The sequence below is a fragment of the Cornus florida genome, unplaced genomic scaffold, assembly GCF_030987335.1.
Source record: "Cornus florida cultivar Cherokee Brave unplaced genomic scaffold, ASM3098733v1 CherokeeBrave_3.0.0_Hap2_Chr04, whole genome shotgun sequence".
Lineage (NCBI taxonomy): Eukaryota > Viridiplantae > Streptophyta > Magnoliopsida > Cornales > Cornaceae > Cornus > Cornus florida.
Window position 1 is genome coordinate 11,549,641 of NW_026775574.1, and position 18,327 is coordinate 11,567,967.

Below are 18,327 nucleotides of genomic sequence, written 5' to 3' on the forward strand. Positions count from 1 at the left end.
TATATACATAGTTAGGATGTGTTCACACATATAGGTCTCAACAACTTTTCTCCCCAGACGATGATGTGGGACATCACACCTAGATACCCCAATCTTACTATTTCTTTATACAAATTCCCTACATACCAGGGCAAGGAAAAAAAAATAAAGAATCTGTGGTAACTTGCTCATTATTAACCTCACCCAAAAAACAGAAAGCTGTTCATGATTTAAAATCATCCGGAGAAAATCACTAAGATAGTTTGGTTATATTCAAAGAAGACTACTATGTGCGCCAGTTAGGATGAGTGACACAGTCTAGGTAAAGGTACTGTTAGGAGAAAGGGAATGGGAAGATCAAAGTTAATGTGGATGGAGGAAGTAAGGAGTCTTTGGGGTACTGGATTGGCAACAGAACTGGATCCCAATAAGCAACCAGTCATTATATCGTTACGGCCTTCTCTGCTCTTGATCAAATTCTGGAAACACTAAAACAAGAACACCATCAAGGTGAAGACTTGACTGGAATTAGTAACCGAGAGAGGATGTGTGGGGACTGTGGGAGGAGTATTAGGACTTCGGATAAAATGATAACCTTAGGCCTTAGGTGTATGCCTGCCAGAACTTAGTTGTTACTGTCATGAATCAAATTTCTCTTTTCCAAAATTACATTTTTGATATTCCAATTCTGAACAAGAAGACATAGATATCTGTTTTAGCATGACAAACTCACTCTAATCTTTCCAGGTTACTAGCATTATAACATAACATGTGCTTTACAGCAGAATCGGAAATGCATGAAACATTTTACATGGTAAAGTCGGTAGCAAAATTGGGCATCTTATTCAAATGCCTCAAGATTTTCTCTGCCATCTGCCTAGTGGATACATCACCGTGATGGAAAGCGCTGACCAACATAGCAGGGAGCAGCCTATCCTGTGATATATCTGAAGCAGACTTGTCCCCGCCTTTCATCAAGAACCTCTCAATCACCCAAAATGATTTCTGCCAGAGACTTTCTTCTTTATGCTCCCTCACTGCATTCAGTACATTCCGTATAGCATTCACTTCACTCAACATGCTCACACTCTTGTCCACATCAACGTTGTCATCTAACAATGTACATATAGCTGATAATGAAGCCTCAACCACATTAACATTCTCGTGATCCAAACAGGCCAACAGCTTCTCAACTGCCTTTGCATCAAGCAGACAAAAGGTTTCTTGTGAGGAACAAGCCCCTCTGTGAACTGGGCATAGTGGTATTTTCTTTTCCTTCGACGAATTACAGGATATGCATTTAGTTAAAAAAAATAATTTCCTGGGTTTCTTGATGCTTGGTGTTTTCGATAGGGCAATTGATTGTGATGAAAGATTCTCCAACCCAATTGCTGATAACCTCTGAACTTCATCACTTGATGTTTCCATGAGCAATTCTGTGAATATTGATGTGAAGTTGTAGGTTCTCGCTACAAACAGTATTTCATAGTCGTATAATGTTGTCGTGAATCTGACAAGAATACCTACTAGGCCTTCTAAGTAAGCACTTGCATACCTGCTTGTTCTTGTGCCACTTCTCTGGATTTGACTGACACTTTGTAGGATTGTAGGGATTGCATTCTTGTGGAGCAGAGCCAGGTTGAGTGTAAGGTTTTGGTGAGGCAGCTTTGCCAGGAAATTTGCTGAAACTGCCTGCTTCTCCGTGATTCGGGTTGCTTCAGTTGGACTCTGAATTAGGCTCTCAGGCTGCCCTCTGGTTTTGCATAGCCTGTCTGCTAGTGTGTGGCCCATGCCGGGTGAGAGTGTGATGAGTAGTTTAATTGATGCAACCCCAAGTTCTTCATTTGGGTTATTAATGAGCTCAATCAAGTTGTAGCTTGCTTCCGTCTCTTTGACCACGGAGACTATTGTAGTCGATGATTTGGGAGACTTTGTTAGACATAAGAGGATTCTGATGAGGTTGAAGTTGATTTCATCTGGGGTTGAGCTCTTCAGCATGTACATGATGTTGTGCACAACATAGTCCGAAGCCATTTTAAGGCCACGGTTGTTTACTTGAAGGGTCTCTAGCTCTACCCCGGATTCCAGCACATTTGCAAGTATTGCAGAGGCTTCTTTCTTCGAGTTCATTGGCTCATTGTAGATTGTCCTCGTGAACATCTCGTCGACCATGATTTGCACAATTCCAGCTTCTACAAGTACCTTCACATTTGGGTGGTATAATGAGATTTGCTTTAGAGCTTTAAATGCCGCCTTCCTGGTCAGAGAGGTTCCACTTTGCACCATTTTGATGAGAGCAGGAGAAGCTCTCTCTGCCCCATGGGTTCCAATGTCATGTCCAAGAACAATTTCCCCAAGGTAGCTTGCCATCTCCATCTTCATTTCTTCCGAACCTATTTAACTATTACTGTTATAGTTAGTCTGTATAACACTTTAATTGATTTTTACATACAATGTCATGTTAAAATTGTTTTGAGTTCCTATAATCCCAGCTTCCTCTTCATTTACTAGGTAGATTGCTTCTATAATTGGTTTCAAACTGCATTGCACAACACACACACACACTCACATATGGTTTTTGGAAGACCTATGCTTTTCTGTTCAAAGGAATTGTTTCCTGAAGTATAAGAACTAAACAATAATTGTGGTGGGAGTGAATATTGAAAATCACCTCCAATAAGATGATTCAAAAGGGGTTCCAAGAGCCCATTTTCTGCCATGCACTTGATGTTTTCTGGAGACCTCTCCAAGTTCCTTAAGATTTCATCTGCTTTTTCGGAAGCAAAAGCATCCAAGGACCTTTTGTATTTGACTGTGATCAGCATCAGAATCCCTCCAGTAACTGATCCGATATTCTCACATAGAGATCGAGACCTTGACAGCTCAAGCAAGAGTAGCAGGGATGTGTGCCTTATGGTCTGGTCATTACTTGACAGCATCTTGATTATGATTGACATGTCAATTGCCATGGCGACCATTTTCTGTGCACATATAAGCACCAAGGTAAAATATGTTGGTATGAAAGGCAGTAACGCAATCTTACATACATACACAAATTTTTATGCTTACAAACTTCTTGTGCCTTTCTATCTGTGTGTAAAAAGAAAACAAGGGCTCATATCCTAATAGGAAAATACTTTAAAGCATAGATTATTAAGAGCTTAGCCCTTGGTTTTCAGTTATCTTGTATAAAACAGAAAAACAAAAATCACATACTAGGTTTGACAATTGCAAGCTGAAGTATTGCTGATGAGAATCTTCACCTCTATGCAAGAGAGTTAGAAAAGTGGGGAAACAAAGAAATTTGTTCATAAAGCTGATAAGGGGATTGTTGTCTTCTTACAACACCAGTTGCAATTTCTTACTTTCAAAGTTGTGAAAGAAGAAACATATTTAAGCCAGTTAAATTTTAGTTTTGTAGAGCTCATTGATTTATTGTTATATTTTGGGAAAAAAAGAAGAAACAAGAAACAAGAGAAGACTGAATTAACCTTGCCCTCATCATCATCCTCAGCCAGCAGGCACAATAATTCCAGAGTTGCACATCTCACATTTCCGCCTTTGTACTCAAGAAACTTAACAAGCAGTGCTACCATTCCAATGCTGCGAATATGTACTCTATTGTAATGCTTTCTCTTGCAGATATCTTGCAAGTCTTTGAGTGCTTCAAGGACCATATTCTCTGAAATGGCTAGCGACAGAGCTGCCCGGGCAGCCTTGATCCTTGCAGCTTCATTTCTTTTCTTCCATTCCTCTATCGTTGCTTTTAGAGCCGTGTTGGTGCTTAAAACTCTATTCACTCTCTGCCGTGTCTTTGGACAGACGATGTCCTTTGGGTTTTCAAACTTTTCATACCATTCAATGATTGCCTTCCTCTCATAGGTTACTCCAGTTTCTGTGGTGACTGGCTCATCCATAATCTTCTTTGTCAATGGACAGAAGAAAGTCTCATACATAGGTTCCATGTACTCAGCCACTTGTGGCAAAACCGTCAAGGATCCAGATCCAGACCTTCTTTTTCCATGGTTTCTTTGGCCCCTGCTTTTTGTGCTTCCAGGGAATTCAATCTGATGAAGATGTGGTATGTCTGATAACTGAGGAATCTCCATAGAAACTTCAACATTGATGGAATAGAGATCTGTTTGTATTGGTTCCGATTCCTTCTTTGGTACCTCCTCTGAAGGCAAGACATGTGGCTCAACCTCTTTCCGGCCTGATATTTGATTTTTGGTAACTTCAAAGTAAACACTTTTCATCTCCTTTGAAAGAGAGCGAACTGCAGCTTCTGCATATTCGTGGTCCTTAAATGTTGATGATGGTATTAAACTCAGATCTTCCCCTATTTGTTTAATAACATCTTTGAGCTGTTCTATGATGCTTCTGACTTCACGATTCAGAATTGTATAGGCACCCTTGTGGCATTTCAAGACTAGGCCTTTTGCCAAATCGATACTTTTGGCAAGAGATTGTAGAATCTTTATTGCATTTGTTGGTGCGTTCTCCGTTGTCTGCAGCTCCATTATGGCTGCTGAAGCCCGGTAGAAGTAGCATCCGATTTCAATGAAGTTTTCCTTTTCCACTTCTATGCATACAACTGATGATATGATCTCTGAGATAGATGCTAACATTGATTCGGCAAGACTAGTGTTTGGAGTTCTGTCTTCCTTAAGCTGAAGGAGAGGAAATAAATTGTTTTAGTTATACAACATTATACTTTTGATTTTGTTGATACTGATCTTCAACCAAGAGTGTCTTTTTTTTTTTTTAAATAGTGATCACCAGATCATGAGTTTGTGCCTCATTCCACTTAGGCTCTCAAAAAGAATGAGAGGTGAAAATTATGAAATGGCTTCCTTAGCATTTCTACACACACTCTTACATCAAATCATTCTTTTGGCAAACCAAATGGACAGTAGATGGAAGAGATGAGATGTGATATTTCTCATTATGTATTGTACAGCTCATATATTGTTGCACAAATTATAAGAAATCTGATGAATATACAATGAATTTATGAACATTAGATACAAGAAAAACTGAATTCTATTGACTAATAAGAGAAATTAGGACCCAATTGAAAACCATGCAAGTAGAATATAGTGTTTTTATTATTGGAATAAATAAATAAATAACTAAATAAATAAATTGGTTTTGTCTATGAAGTACTAAAGTTGAAGGGAGGTGCAGCGGTCAAAACCTCCATAAGAAGGAAAATAGGTTGATTGTATCCTTGAAATTTCTAGGGTTGTGGAAATAATTAAAATGCCCTAGATTCATATTTCAAGTTCTTCACTTGTTTCATATCTATCTATGAACTTTTATCCGTCTTCATTTCAATTAGGATTAAACTGAAACTCTGGCTTCTTTGATTTCTTCGAAAATATTCATTCTTCTTCGTGCTTAATGTATTATAATACTCCTATATTAACAATTTAATTTGTATGATTTGAGAATCTAATTGGAATAAATGTCTCTTGTATACTTTTCTTTTGTAAAGAATAGGAACTTATTTCAGTGTGCAGGAAAGCTTGATGTTGTTGTCGGGGGAGAAAGCTTAGCTCTGCCTTGCCTTCGATCTATTTCTTACTCAGGTCTACCTCTCATCACTCAAATTTATTCCATCTTCCAATGTTAGTTTCAAGAAAAGGGAAATTAAGAATGTTCAGAAGAAATTATCTTGCTGTAAAAAAAAAAAAAAAAAATTATCTCTCACCATATGCATAAAAATATTTACCTTCTTTGCTATGCGATCTTCGTTGAAGTCATAACTAGCATCAATTATGAGTTTATACAATTTTTCATGCAGATTCAAACATAGAAGTTTATTCAGCTCATGGGAGTTCATTGATACATGATCAATTGAAGAAGAAAAAGAAAAAAAGCAGGAAAAGAAAACAATACCCGCATCCAATCAGATCCACTGCTTGACATGATCTTAATTCCCTGTATAATAACCAGAGCTTGCAAAGATTCTGTGATGCTACCTCACTATACTTGAAGAGGGCATTTTAATGGATGACCATTGAACCTGTCATTGATAGTTTGTCTACATTAATTATTTGTAACCGTTGTGAAAGTGATTTCGTCACTGTGAAAGAGAGATTGTTGCAACTTACATTATATATATATATATATATATAGATATGTATATTTGTGCTCTAAGGTTGATTCTTTATAAGGAAGAAAATTTCAAGGACATAGACTCAGTCAGATCCAGAAGTAAAAAAATGCATATTGTTTGGTTCAATTTCATCACTTCTAACATTTTGACTTTTACTATTTCTTAGTGAGAAGAAACCTTTCCAATCACTTGATCCACTTCATGCACTGTTTTTTGAATGCTAACAGCAAGGTTTCCATCCTTAGTCTTCGCATTTCAACGTGCCGTGATCGCTCTCAAGAAGACTTGGTTAAAGGGATTATATATACATACATACATACATATATATATATATATATATACATACATACATACATATATATATATATATATATATATATATATATATTGGCTTGTTGACTTGTTCAGGGTTGCTTAAATTTCCTCTAGATACGTGATTAGGTTTTTGAGTGGTTAAGATAGTTACATCAACTTGCTTTGTAAAAACAACATATTTATCATTAAGAAACTTATCAACCAGTATTGTTATATTATTATTACATTTTCAACCAGTAAATTCAGGTAATGAGACACGCCATCATTATCTTGAACACCAGTTTCTTGTTCATATGAAATCACAGGATGTTTATGGGCTAGATTGTAGTGGAGCTCATCATACCATCATGCTGACACAAGCCTACAAGGCTCAAGTGTGAGCTGTCATCAATGGATCGGATTTTGATTCAAATTTGATACAATTAGCTGAATATGGATTGAAAAAAAAAAAAAAAAAAAATCTGATAATCCAATAATGATCTGAATCCTACAATCAGTTACTTTAACGAATCGAATATGGATTGGGCTAAATTGTATTGCAGCTCGTCGTACCATCAAAAATATTAGGCTCAAGTGTGAGCTAGTCAGGTCTCAACTAGTGAAGCCCATTTAATCATTAACCAGAAACTCAATATGGGTTGGGCTAGGCTTGGTCTAGGTTGGGTACTGAGGCTGCTTGGGCCATACTGGACTAACGAAAATGTTATGCGTATGGCCAGGCTCGTTTGAAAGGGCTGATGGCTTTTGTCAAATTTGGCCAGCTCTTTTAATTACTGGGCCTTTAGACAATTGAGTTAGGACTAGCCAAACTAAGAGGTATAGATGCAAGGCAGCCCAGTATGGCCCAATTGATCATAAGAAGTTCATGGGATTCTTTATGAATAATACTTGCTTACTTGCATCCTACTAACCGCGGATATAATCCAATCACAAATGCACTATAGTTTCTAATTACAAAATTGCAATCAGAGCTTATGTGTGCATTTGTGATTGAACTAGATCAGCGGTTAGTAAGAATGACCTACTCACGGGCGCAAGTATTGTCCTAAGATTTAGTCAGTTTTTTTTTTATTTGCATGTCAAATGATAAGACTTGTTACCCACCGATGGGTAGGTTATTCCTAATGACCGCTATTGTGATCCAATCACAAATGCAAAAATAGTCTGTAATTATAAAATTTAAAAAGTGATAAATAAGAAAATCAGAGAAGTGATTTATTGTGATTACAGATTATGTAACGACCCTAGCTGATGCCAAGAATTTTACAAAAAATTCGGCATAACCTCCCCTAAAAATAGGCCTACCATACCCTGTTTAAATTCATTTTTAACCTATCATGGCTCAAATTCCGAATTCACGGCAACAGTATATGATCATACACAATCAAATAACACCGATAATTACTTTAACTAAAATTATCCTTCCCGTTCATCAACAAGGTTACATGACAAAGTTTTGCAAAATATACATATATACCTTTATACTTTAGTGCTTTGCAAAAATAATGGGAAATATACAAAGACACAAAAGTGAGCTTCTAGTATCGCTCAAGCTTGAGGTGGGTTGCCGTCCACCGATTCTTTCCAAGACCTGAAAAAAATGTATAAATAGTAGGGTGAGCTATATGCTCAGTAGGTGACACTTAAGACACAAATCTTGTGTCCTTGTGAATTCAAGCAAAGCATAGGCCAATGGGAGATAGGGATCATACAACGTAGGGGATCAAATATAACATACAAGTCAATTCCAAGTATAAACGATGCAATGCAATGAAATGACATGCAATGCATGACACTCCCCATTTTCATTCTCAAAATCATCACTTTCAAACGTTAATACAGCCCGCCCTTTGGTAACCCCGCCGCGACACGAAAGGAGGATTGGTTAGTGTCCCTGACCCTTGGTAACCCCGCGGCGTTATTATGGGGCCTAGCTAACTCAACCACGCTAGGGCGACTCCCTAGTCCCCTCTAGGCTATATTAACCTCCGGCCCGTTGGTAACCCCGCAGCGACCGGGTTTCACATAAAACCATTTTATCAAAAATACTTCCCTGAAATTCCCCATATTTATTTCAAGAACAATTTCTCCCATTTCATGCAAACCCAATGGTATGTGCATGTATATATGTTCCATACATTCAATGTCATGGCATTTAAAATTTTCCATCATAAAATTAAACATTCAACATGTTCAACATCTCCCAAGTAATTATTAACACATTAAGATACAACAAAATACATTTAAGCATGTGCATGTATATATATATATGAGCTCAACATCATGAATTGGGAAATTTGGCGCAATTTAAATAAGCATACTCTCATACATCAATTTCAGCATGCTAGCACATAGTAAACATAGGAAATCAACAACTAAATATAATTTGCACATGAACCAACCATATTCAAGATCGTGAAAACCCTCTAGACATCATTAATACCATCATAGATATAATTAACTCTAAATTAAGCATATTTAATCCAACATGGAAGTAAAATTCATAATAGAACAAAACTAGAGTGGATTAAGATGACCCTACTTCAAAATAGGCAAAACCCTAGAAATGGGTTTAAATTTTTGAGCTCCAAGGAAGGTAGCAAAACTGGAATTGCTGGTACTAGAACGTAGAGCTCGTCACACTCGTCGTTTTGCCTCAAACGGCACCTAAATCCTGCAAGTAATGAAAATGGAATCAAAGCTTGAAGATTGGAACCAAAAAAGAAAAAAAAAAAAAAAAAGGAGTTCTGGACGGGAGAGATAACCTTACGCGAATGAGAAAAAAAAAAAAAAAAAAAAAAAAAAAATGAGAGCAAAGATGGTCTCATGACCATTTAAATGCTTGTGGTCCCACTCATTAACTTTTCTTTTCTCTTTTTTTTTTTTATTTAAATTACACCACACACACTAAGTAAGAAAATCTTATCCAAATGAATAATGTAATAGTAATTTATGATGGGGCTTCCACTAAAAAAAGTCAGCACTTTCCATTCTATATTTAGTCAGCTATTGAGACAATTTCGGCCATGCTTAAATTTTTGTTATATAATTGAATTCATCATTCATTCCTGGAGAGAAACACATCTAGAATAACCATCTTTCATTTTATTGCCATGTTTAAAATATTTCCAATATAAATGATTTCTTTTCCTGGACAGAAATTAACACACCTGCAATAATCCATCTTTCATTTCCATCCAATATGTACTTCTCTAACCCATTGTCTCCTCTCTGCTTGATTTCCTTCTTTCTACTCCTCATCATTGTCCTTCCTGCATACCCTCTTTATTTCATTTTCTTGTCTTTCATCCAAACAAAAAAAAATAGAAAGAATACATTATCAATTTTGCCAGGATATTTCTTCATCCATTCCTTATTTTCTTTCTTTCAATTTTTTTTTTTTTCTTCCCTCCGTCCAAACAGGGCAAAAGTCACGTGTAACGCCACTCTAATAAAATGAAAAATATTCTCAACGTGCCAACAAATCAATTAGACTGATCAGCATTAGCCAACTTTTTTTATTACTCTAATACAACAATACGACAAAATTTATTATCGATTGTTGAGCAGTCCACCACTGATGCTATGTTTCAGACAATAGCATATTGATAAGAACGGTGACATGCTTGTGTGTATATATTATATATAGATAATGATATATATTCTTCTACAGATTCAAATTCAAGATAGAATTCGAACCCAAAACCCATGGTCTTCTTCCAATTCGAGAAATCTATTAAAAAGCCATGACGATTGAAGTGGTAAATGAGTGCAAGAACACCAAGAAATCAACCAGAAAGAGCAAGAAAGATGGTGTTGGTGACGAGAAAGTTCCTCTGTTGCCCAAGAAAACAGAGGAGGACCAACATGGGTCTGGTGGAGAGTTCAATGGAGCTTCATTTACTGGGTCGGTCTTCAATCTGTCCACCACCATCATCGGTGCTGGTATTATGGCTTTACCTGCCACCATGAAAGTGTTGGGTCTCGGCCTCGGCATCGCCATTGTCTTGTTCGTCGCCTTTTTGGCAGAGGCTTCAATCGATTTCCTGTTGAGGTTCAGTCGAATTGGTGGGTCGATCACTTATGCTGGTGTTATGGCTGATGCATTTGGGAATTTGGGCCGAACATTGTTGCAAGTTTGTGTTTTAATCAACAATGTCGGTATACTAGTTGTTTACATGATCATCATTGGTAAGTTTTTCAATGATTGTACTTTCAATTCTTACTTTAAACTATTATATATATATATATATATATAGAGATTTATGTAAGTTCTAATGTGCATTTGTATGTGTAGGTATAGATTTTTTATGGGTCTTCGTTGTTTGTTTTGGGAAATTTTGGCCGAACCTAGTTACAAGTTTGTGTTTTAATCAATTATGTCGGTATACTAGTTGTTTGCATGATCATTATTAGTAATTTCTTCAATGATTGTACTTGATTCTTTCTTTGAATGATGATATTGTTAGGGTTTCACACACACAATTGGCAAATATAACAGATAAAAAATCATACACAAGCAAAAAACTTTGGCAAATTGCCTAGTCCACGGCGAAGAATGACCAACTTTACTTCAAAAACTTGATTACACACTATTTCTGTCTCACAATCTCAAGTCTCTTTTTCTCTCTACAATTTTCTCTTTCGTACCCATATCTATTAGTCTCTAACTCTAAAATAGATGTACAACTTCTTTCCCAAATCTTCCGCTCTTTCCCCAAGGCTTATGAATTCCAAAACCAATTAAGAAACTGTTTCTCGCAGCTTCCAATAACTCACTGTCCAAGTTAAACCCGGTTCAACCTTGGCAGTAGCGAAAGCCAAAAAACTACACGGGCATGACTTGAACCAACTTGAACACCCCAATTCTTCACGTAATCAACACGTGATCAAAATATGTCTTCACGTACGTGCACCACCTCAAACAAAGATCTCTTTATAGCTCCACCTTAACTAAAGATTTCTCCACCTCAAATAAAGCACTATGATAAAATTGAGAAACACTCTAACAATCTCCACTTTTTCTCAAATTCATCATTCTTCTTCTTGTCATTTTTCATTGCACCACTATACTCATCTATTCTTAGCGAATTCCAAGTTCAAATAATTAGACTTGGAATCTACATTCGCATCACCAAATTGAACTCTTCTTGCTTTTGGGATAAAGGCTGGTGCTCTTGCAATTGTCAAGACTTCTTCCTTCTCTTATTGTTCTTGATTATTTATTATAGTGGATCTCGAAACAGGCTTTCATTCCGTCTTTGCAATTGCTCCACCTAGCATAGTATTTCCCAACAGAATATAGAGATTTTTTCCTTCCTTCACAAAAGCATGACACGTGCCCCTCTTTTAATCTTCATCAATCCATTTTTCACTTCACACCAGCAACCTTTGGAATCCAATACTCCCATAGAGATCACATTCCTTCTAACATTTGGAATATGGCGTACATTCGTTAGAGTTCTTACCAAACCATTCATTGTCTTGATTTTAATTCTTCCAATTCCCATAATATCGCAAGAGACATTATTCCCATAAATACCTTACCACCTACAGGTTAGAGTTCTTACCAAACCATTCGTTGTCTTGATTTTAATTGTTCCAATTCCCATAATATCGCAAGAGACATTATTTCCATAAATACCTTACCACCTACAGGTTTGTAGGTAGCAAACCATTCTTTATGAGGACACACTTGAAAGGAACAAGCAGAATCAACTATCCATTCCTTAGCTTCTCTCTTATTATCAATGATTGATAATGCTTCATCATTATCACTCTCTTCTTTCGTATCTTCAGACACAACAACGGCATGCTCTCCTTTCTTTCTGGACAATACCACTAAATATGCCCCTTTCTTCCACACTTGTAGCATCTTTTCTCTGACAATGGCACAAGGTTTCTTGAAGCTCCAAATCTCTTCTTCTCTTGAGTAATAAGAACTTGAGCCTGAGCATCACAACTCTCTTCATCATTCAACTTTTCATTAGAGAACAAAGCACTCTTAACTTGTTCCACCAATATAGTGTCTCTCCCATAAAGCAAAGTATTGAATAAATGCTTATGAGTAGAACTTACAGACGTTAACAAATTAATTTCTTTATACTCATCACTGAACTTGACATCAATGTTAGACAAATCACAAATAATTTTGTTGAACTCACCAAGATGTTCTTGAAGGCTTACCCCATCTTTTCTCTTGAAGGAATACAACTCTTGCTTTAAAACTAACTTGTTGGTGAGATTTTTTCCCATATACAGATTCTCTAACTTCTTCCACATGTCCGCTGTTGAATCTTCTTTTATCACATCAAACACAATATCATCCGCCAATGTTAATCGAATTGCACTTATTGCCTTCAAGTTGATTTTCGCCCAATCTGCATCTTCCGTCTTTTCTAGTTGCTTACCCAAAGCATCTTCTAGACCACGCTGAATCAGTAAATCCCGCATCCGAACTTGCCAAAGACTGAAGTTCTTTCTTTCATCAAACTTCTCGACCACGTACTTTCCATCTGTAATAGTTGTTGCCATGGCTTTGATACCAGTTGTTAGGGTTTCACACTCATAATTGGCAAATATAACAGATAAAAAATCACACACAATCAAAAAACGAGATTTACGTGGTTTAGCAAATTGCCCAGGCCACGGGCGAAGAACGACTAACTTTACTTCAAAAACTTAATTACACACTATTTTCTCTCTCACAATCTCAACTTTCTTTTTCTCTCTACAATTTTCTCTCTCATACCCATATCTATTTATAGAGTCTTCAAACTTAAATCCTTGTTGGACAAGGATTAACTTGCCTACAAGGAGTCACCGTACCAGTCTCCAACTCTAAAATAGATGTACAACTTCTTCCCCAAATCTTTCGCTTTTTTCCCCAAGGCTTACGGATTCCAAAACCAATTAGAAAACTGTTTCTCGCAGCTTCCAATAACTCACTGTCCAAGTTGAACCGGTACAGCCCCATTTGAACCGGTTCAACTTAAAATCCACAACTTTGAACTCTCCAATTCTTCATGTAATCAACACGTGATCAATATATGTCTTCACGTACGTGCTCCACCTCGAACAAGGATCTCTTCATAGCTCCACCTTCACTAAAGATTTCTCCACCTCAAATAAAGCACTATGATGAAATTGAGAAACACATGCATACTTGTGTGTGTGTGTGTGTGTATATATATACATATAGATTTATGTAATTTGTAATGTGCATTTGTATGTGTATGTATAGATTTTTTATGGGTTTTTGATTTTTGATTTGGGAAGGTGATGTGCTATCTGGGACATCTTCAAGTGGGATTCATCATGCTGGTGTGCTGGAAGGATGGTTTGGGGAACATTGGTGGACTGGGCGTACCGTTGTTCTTCTTGTAACAACTCTTCTTGTGCTTGCTCCATTGGCATGTTTAAAGCGGATTGGTAAGACTTGTCCCAGTTAATTTTCGCTGTAATTATTGTGCATGTGGAGTTTATTGGTATACATATCATTTGGGTACAAAAGCTTATGTGTTTTTAAGCAACATTTAATTGGTTTCATAATAGCTTATGTGTTTTTACATACAATGTGTTTTAGAAAATTTCACTTGGGTTGAACTTTTAAGTCTGTATTGTGTTTGTAGAAATGCTTATTAGGAGAACTCATGCACATTGTTGTTTTTGTTGTTTCTCACTGTTTGTTCATCAATAACCATTAGTTTCTTTATGAATTTGAGGATTTTCAGCAATTGAACTTTATCTTTGGTTGATATTGTTACAATTTTATGTTGTAAATAAATGGTGTCTTTTTATTCTTGCAGATTCATTGAGATTCACATCTGCCTTGGCAGTCGCATTGGCAGTTGTTTTTCTAGTTATTACTGCAGGAATCACTGTTTATAAATTACTAGATGGAAGTATTGCAATGCCCAGAATGCTGCCTCAGATTACGGATATCCATTCGGTCTGGAATCTCTTTACTGCATTCCCTGTTATTGTGACATCATATATCTGCCACTACAATGGTATGCAAGATGGCAATATCCATAACATACACACATTGGCAATAACTTAGTATTTTGTGGAGAGTTGACATCACTCTATATCATTTTTGTCAATTTTATGTGAAGGAGAGTGTTAAGACACACCAAGGACTTAATGTTATTCATCAAAGGCCTTATAGCCTGATGGTACTTCCTCACGTTTCAAAGTAGAAGGTCATGGGTTCGAGTCTCCATAGGACAAAAAGTGGGTGTGTAAGTGTGTTTCTTGCCAATGAAAAAAAGAGACTTGATGCTACTCTCCAGGGCATGATATTTAGGAATTAAGCTAGGTATTTGAGCGAATAGTTTTCCGAGTGTTCTGGTTATGTTAAACTTATTAATACTCCATCCGTTAACCCCTCATTTTTTGGTAATCAGGATATTGATTTTACATATGACTACACTTGTTTAGGATTTCTCACAGCATTCTTAAAATTGAGCACTAGGCACACAATGGAAAAGTGAGAAGGAAAGAATATCTTTCCCATGTTGGTAATGAACTTTGTGATAATTGTATAGCAATTGCTTTATGGTATGTGATGGTTGTGATCAAGTGATGGCTTGTGAGCTTTCATGTAATCAAGTTGATCTATTGTGATAAAGTGACTAGATTCAAGTGTATATATTAGGTTATTTTAACTAGATGTTGATAATCTTGTCATCTCTAACTTCTTTTTGAATGTAGCTTTCTTCCTTGTAGTGTCACCTCCGCACATGCTTATTGCATAAATCTTCTTTTATGTATTTATTTGTTTGTTTGGTGATTAACAAATTTTGTTCATGTAAGATTGTGTTGGCAGTTTTTGTATGAGATTCTATTTAATATTTTCATTTACATAATCAATTACTAAAAAGTGCATTATCACTTGTGGGTTCAGAATAAATATCCAGTACATAACTGTATTACTATCTTTGAACAGTCTAGCCTCTAATTGACTAGAAGAGCATTTTCTTATTTGGCATTCTGATACTATGTTTTTTTAACAAGGAATCGTATTGTGCCAACTAAAACCTCTAAAAATGAAAAATATCCGAGTATTTATTGATACCTCCATGGTCTTTGACAACTTGACATTCTAAACAAAATTATTGTTGAAAAAATTCTTCTTATGAAATGTTGAAAGCACTATTGGTATGGACAATACCATTCACCCAAAGATGCCATTATAGAGGTTCATGATTATTATCAAAGAACAGATCAGGTAGGTGTATAGAGTTGCATAATTTTTGAAGAAGCTATGTCATTGTAGAAGTGATTATTACAGCTGGCAAGGCTCTCAGTCCTTTCTCCTTCCGTGGCATTGATAATATTCTAGGTAACATGCCATTCAGCTCACTTGGGGAGGCTTGTAGTGATTGCTTTGCTAAAATTCTGTGCTGCATATCTTGTTTTTTTCATTTGACTTATATATGTTTGTTATTATATATCAACAACAAAACATGGTAGGATGGGTTAGAAATTGAATTTTTGATGTCCCAGATAGGTTCACATTTATTTACTTTGGCATTTTGATGCAATCCTGGACAACTATTTTGCTTTGATAGAACCATATGGATGTCTGGTTTACATGAGAACTACAATATGTTGCAGTGCACACAATTGGCAATGAACTCAAGGACTCTTCATTAATGCAATCTGTTGTGCGAACTTCATTGGCTATGTGCTCAATTATTTACATAATGATAAGCTTCTTTGGGTTCCTTCTATTTGGTGATTCAACTCTTGATGATGTGCTGGCCAACTTTGACACCAACCTTGGCATCCCTTATAGCTCTCTGCTCAACGATGCTGTTCGTGTTAGTTATGCCCTCCATCTCATGCTTGTTTTCCCCATCATCTTCTATCCACTGCGCATCAGTTTCGATGCTATGCTCTTTCCCTCTGCCAGGCCTTTAGTGTTGAGTAATCATCGATTTTCATTGATCAGCATAGGTCTCATTTCTCTCATCTTCTTGGGTGCAAACTATGTACCCAGCATCTGGGATGCTTTCCAGTTCACTGGAGCTACTGCTACAGTTTGCCTTGGGTTCATCTTTCCTGCAGCAATTGCTTTAAGGTGAGTATCCTTGTGGTTTGGAAATTGGTAAATGTGCTGTTTTTATCATTTTATATGTCTAATGTTAGAAATTACTTCGGATTGCTGAAAACACTGTAGGCACAGCAAAGGTCATCATAGTTGATAATTTTATGTGACTCTTGGTCTACAAAAAAAAAATAATAATAATAATAATACTAATAATAAGTAAACAATAATAAAAATTGCAACAGCTGAAAGCTTTGGCCAGATTTTGTAATACAATTTTTTGGTGTTACTAAAATGCACTGCCAATTTCGAAAATTGATGATGGATGACATATGGCACAGCCTGTGCATGTGACTGATCTGCAGAAACTCGAAGGCAAAGGGATGGATAATCTTTATTTCTTCCCGTACTTGTTGGTGGAAGTATAATTTGGTACTAGGCTCCTGCCCCTTTCAAATGGAATTTAAAACCCTTCGCATTGCAACAAGTCCAGTGTCCCCCTTCTCGACAAACATGACTCAGGCCTTGTGTTCTCCCATTTGGTTGAAATTCACGTGTAGTAATATTGAAGTGATATAACCTATTTAAAGTACCACTGAATTGTTCCGGACTGGTGACCGTTTTTGTATTGGTTTCAAATCTGATACCTTCCATGCATAAAGTCAAACCACCTGGAATAGTGTGTAGGCCTTTTACTTCCATGCATAAGTTAAACCACAAAGAGCTTAGGTCTATTGTATCTCCTCTACTTTCCAAGTGGACGGTGACGGTTTAAGTCCCCCTTAGGGGTAATAACTGGGGAATGCGAGTGTCTTACTTACCACAACAACAATAACATAAACAAATTGCTTCTATTTGCTAAGTTTTGTTGCTGCCCAGGTTATTATTCTATTTGTCATCTGACTTCTGCTCTCCACATTTCAGGGATCCTCATGGCATAGCTACAAAAAAGGATAAGATGTTGTCTGTTTTCATGATTGGTCTTGCCGTGTTTGCAAATTTTGTGGCCATATACAGTAATGCCCACGCACTGTTTAAGACGGCTGCATCCTGGATTCATGATCTCTCTTGACATCCTTAATTAGCAGATCAAGACAAGACAGTGCTGAGATTTCTACATCATTTTACTTTGGGTAGGTTTGTGAATTCGATAATTGGAGAAGAAACTGAATATACAAGTTGATGTCTCCATTAGTGGAACACAAACTCAATGCTTAAGTTGAGGTGTCCTCAGATACCATATATGTGCCCTTTGTATTGTGCAACTTATGGCTTGAGATTGGATTACAATAACTGTGTGTTGATAGTGGATATTCTTGTCGCACAATTCTTCTAAACGGGTACCGACCGCTCTCTTGTTAACTCTGTGTAATTGAGATATTCTTGTCGCACAATTCTTCTAAACGGGTACAGACCGCTTTCATGTTAACTCTGTGTAATTTAGATTCTATCACTTTTTCGCTCTTGCACTCATTTTCGCTTTGTGTGACTTAAGTCGACGCACACCTTTTACTGTGTGACTTAAGTCGACTCACGCTTTTTAGTGTCTTTTATCATTGTGAAATTAAAAAGTCTACATGAACACCGACCCATCTTGCAAGGTCCGTTTATTTACCAATCTTATCGTGCAATTTAAGCCATTTAGAATTCTGAAATTCTCTGTTACAGTGTAAACCGTTTGATCAATGGAGGCCAGTGAACTTCCATAGTTCAAAAGCAACTTAGAACACCAACTTTCAGTAATTTATAAAATTTAAGTTTATAACTCGGTTAAGAAGCCAAAATATATATATATATATATATATATATATATATATATATTACTTGCATTCTAGCTTCTTCACTAGATAAAACATCA

The 18,327-nt window shown here is 36.6% G+C and overlaps 2 protein-coding genes and 1 long non-coding RNA gene across 3 annotated transcripts; 1 reads left to right on the forward strand and 2 right to left on the reverse strand.

Moving 5' to 3' along the window:
• Positions 1 to 676: 676 nt before the first annotated feature.
• LOC132302721 (putative U-box domain-containing protein 42) lies at positions 677 to 4,658 on the reverse strand. The gene is made up of 3 exons (XM_059799642.1): positions 3,471 to 4,658; positions 2,651 to 2,960; positions 677 to 2,372 (listed from the first exon to the last, which is right to left on the reverse strand). The coding sequence occupies exons 1-3, from the start codon at positions 4,605 to 4,607 to the stop codon at positions 787 to 789; spliced, it is 3,033 nt and encodes a 1,010-aa protein (XP_059655625.1). The 5' UTR covers positions 4,608 to 4,658; the 3' UTR covers positions 677 to 786.
• Positions 4,659 to 7,792: 3,134 nt separating this feature from the next.
• LOC132302168 (uncharacterized) lies at positions 7,793 to 9,320 on the reverse strand. Its single transcript, XR_009480759.1, has 2 exons — positions 8,958 to 9,320; positions 7,793 to 8,006 (listed from the first exon to the last, which is right to left on the reverse strand). It is a non-coding gene; the product is annotated as an uncharacterized LOC132302168 (long non-coding RNA).
• Positions 9,321 to 9,938: 618 nt separating this feature from the next.
• Positions 9,939 to 17,898, forward strand: LOC132302722 (amino acid transporter AVT6A-like). The gene is made up of 5 exons (XM_059799643.1): positions 9,939 to 10,606; positions 13,694 to 13,846; positions 14,224 to 14,427; positions 16,037 to 16,502; positions 17,394 to 17,898. Exons 1-5 carry the CDS (start codon positions 10,162 to 10,164, stop codon positions 17,539 to 17,541), a joined length of 1,416 nt encoding a protein of 471 aa, XP_059655626.1. The 5' UTR covers positions 9,939 to 10,161; the 3' UTR covers positions 17,542 to 17,898.
• Positions 17,899 to 18,327: the final 429 nt, after the last annotated feature.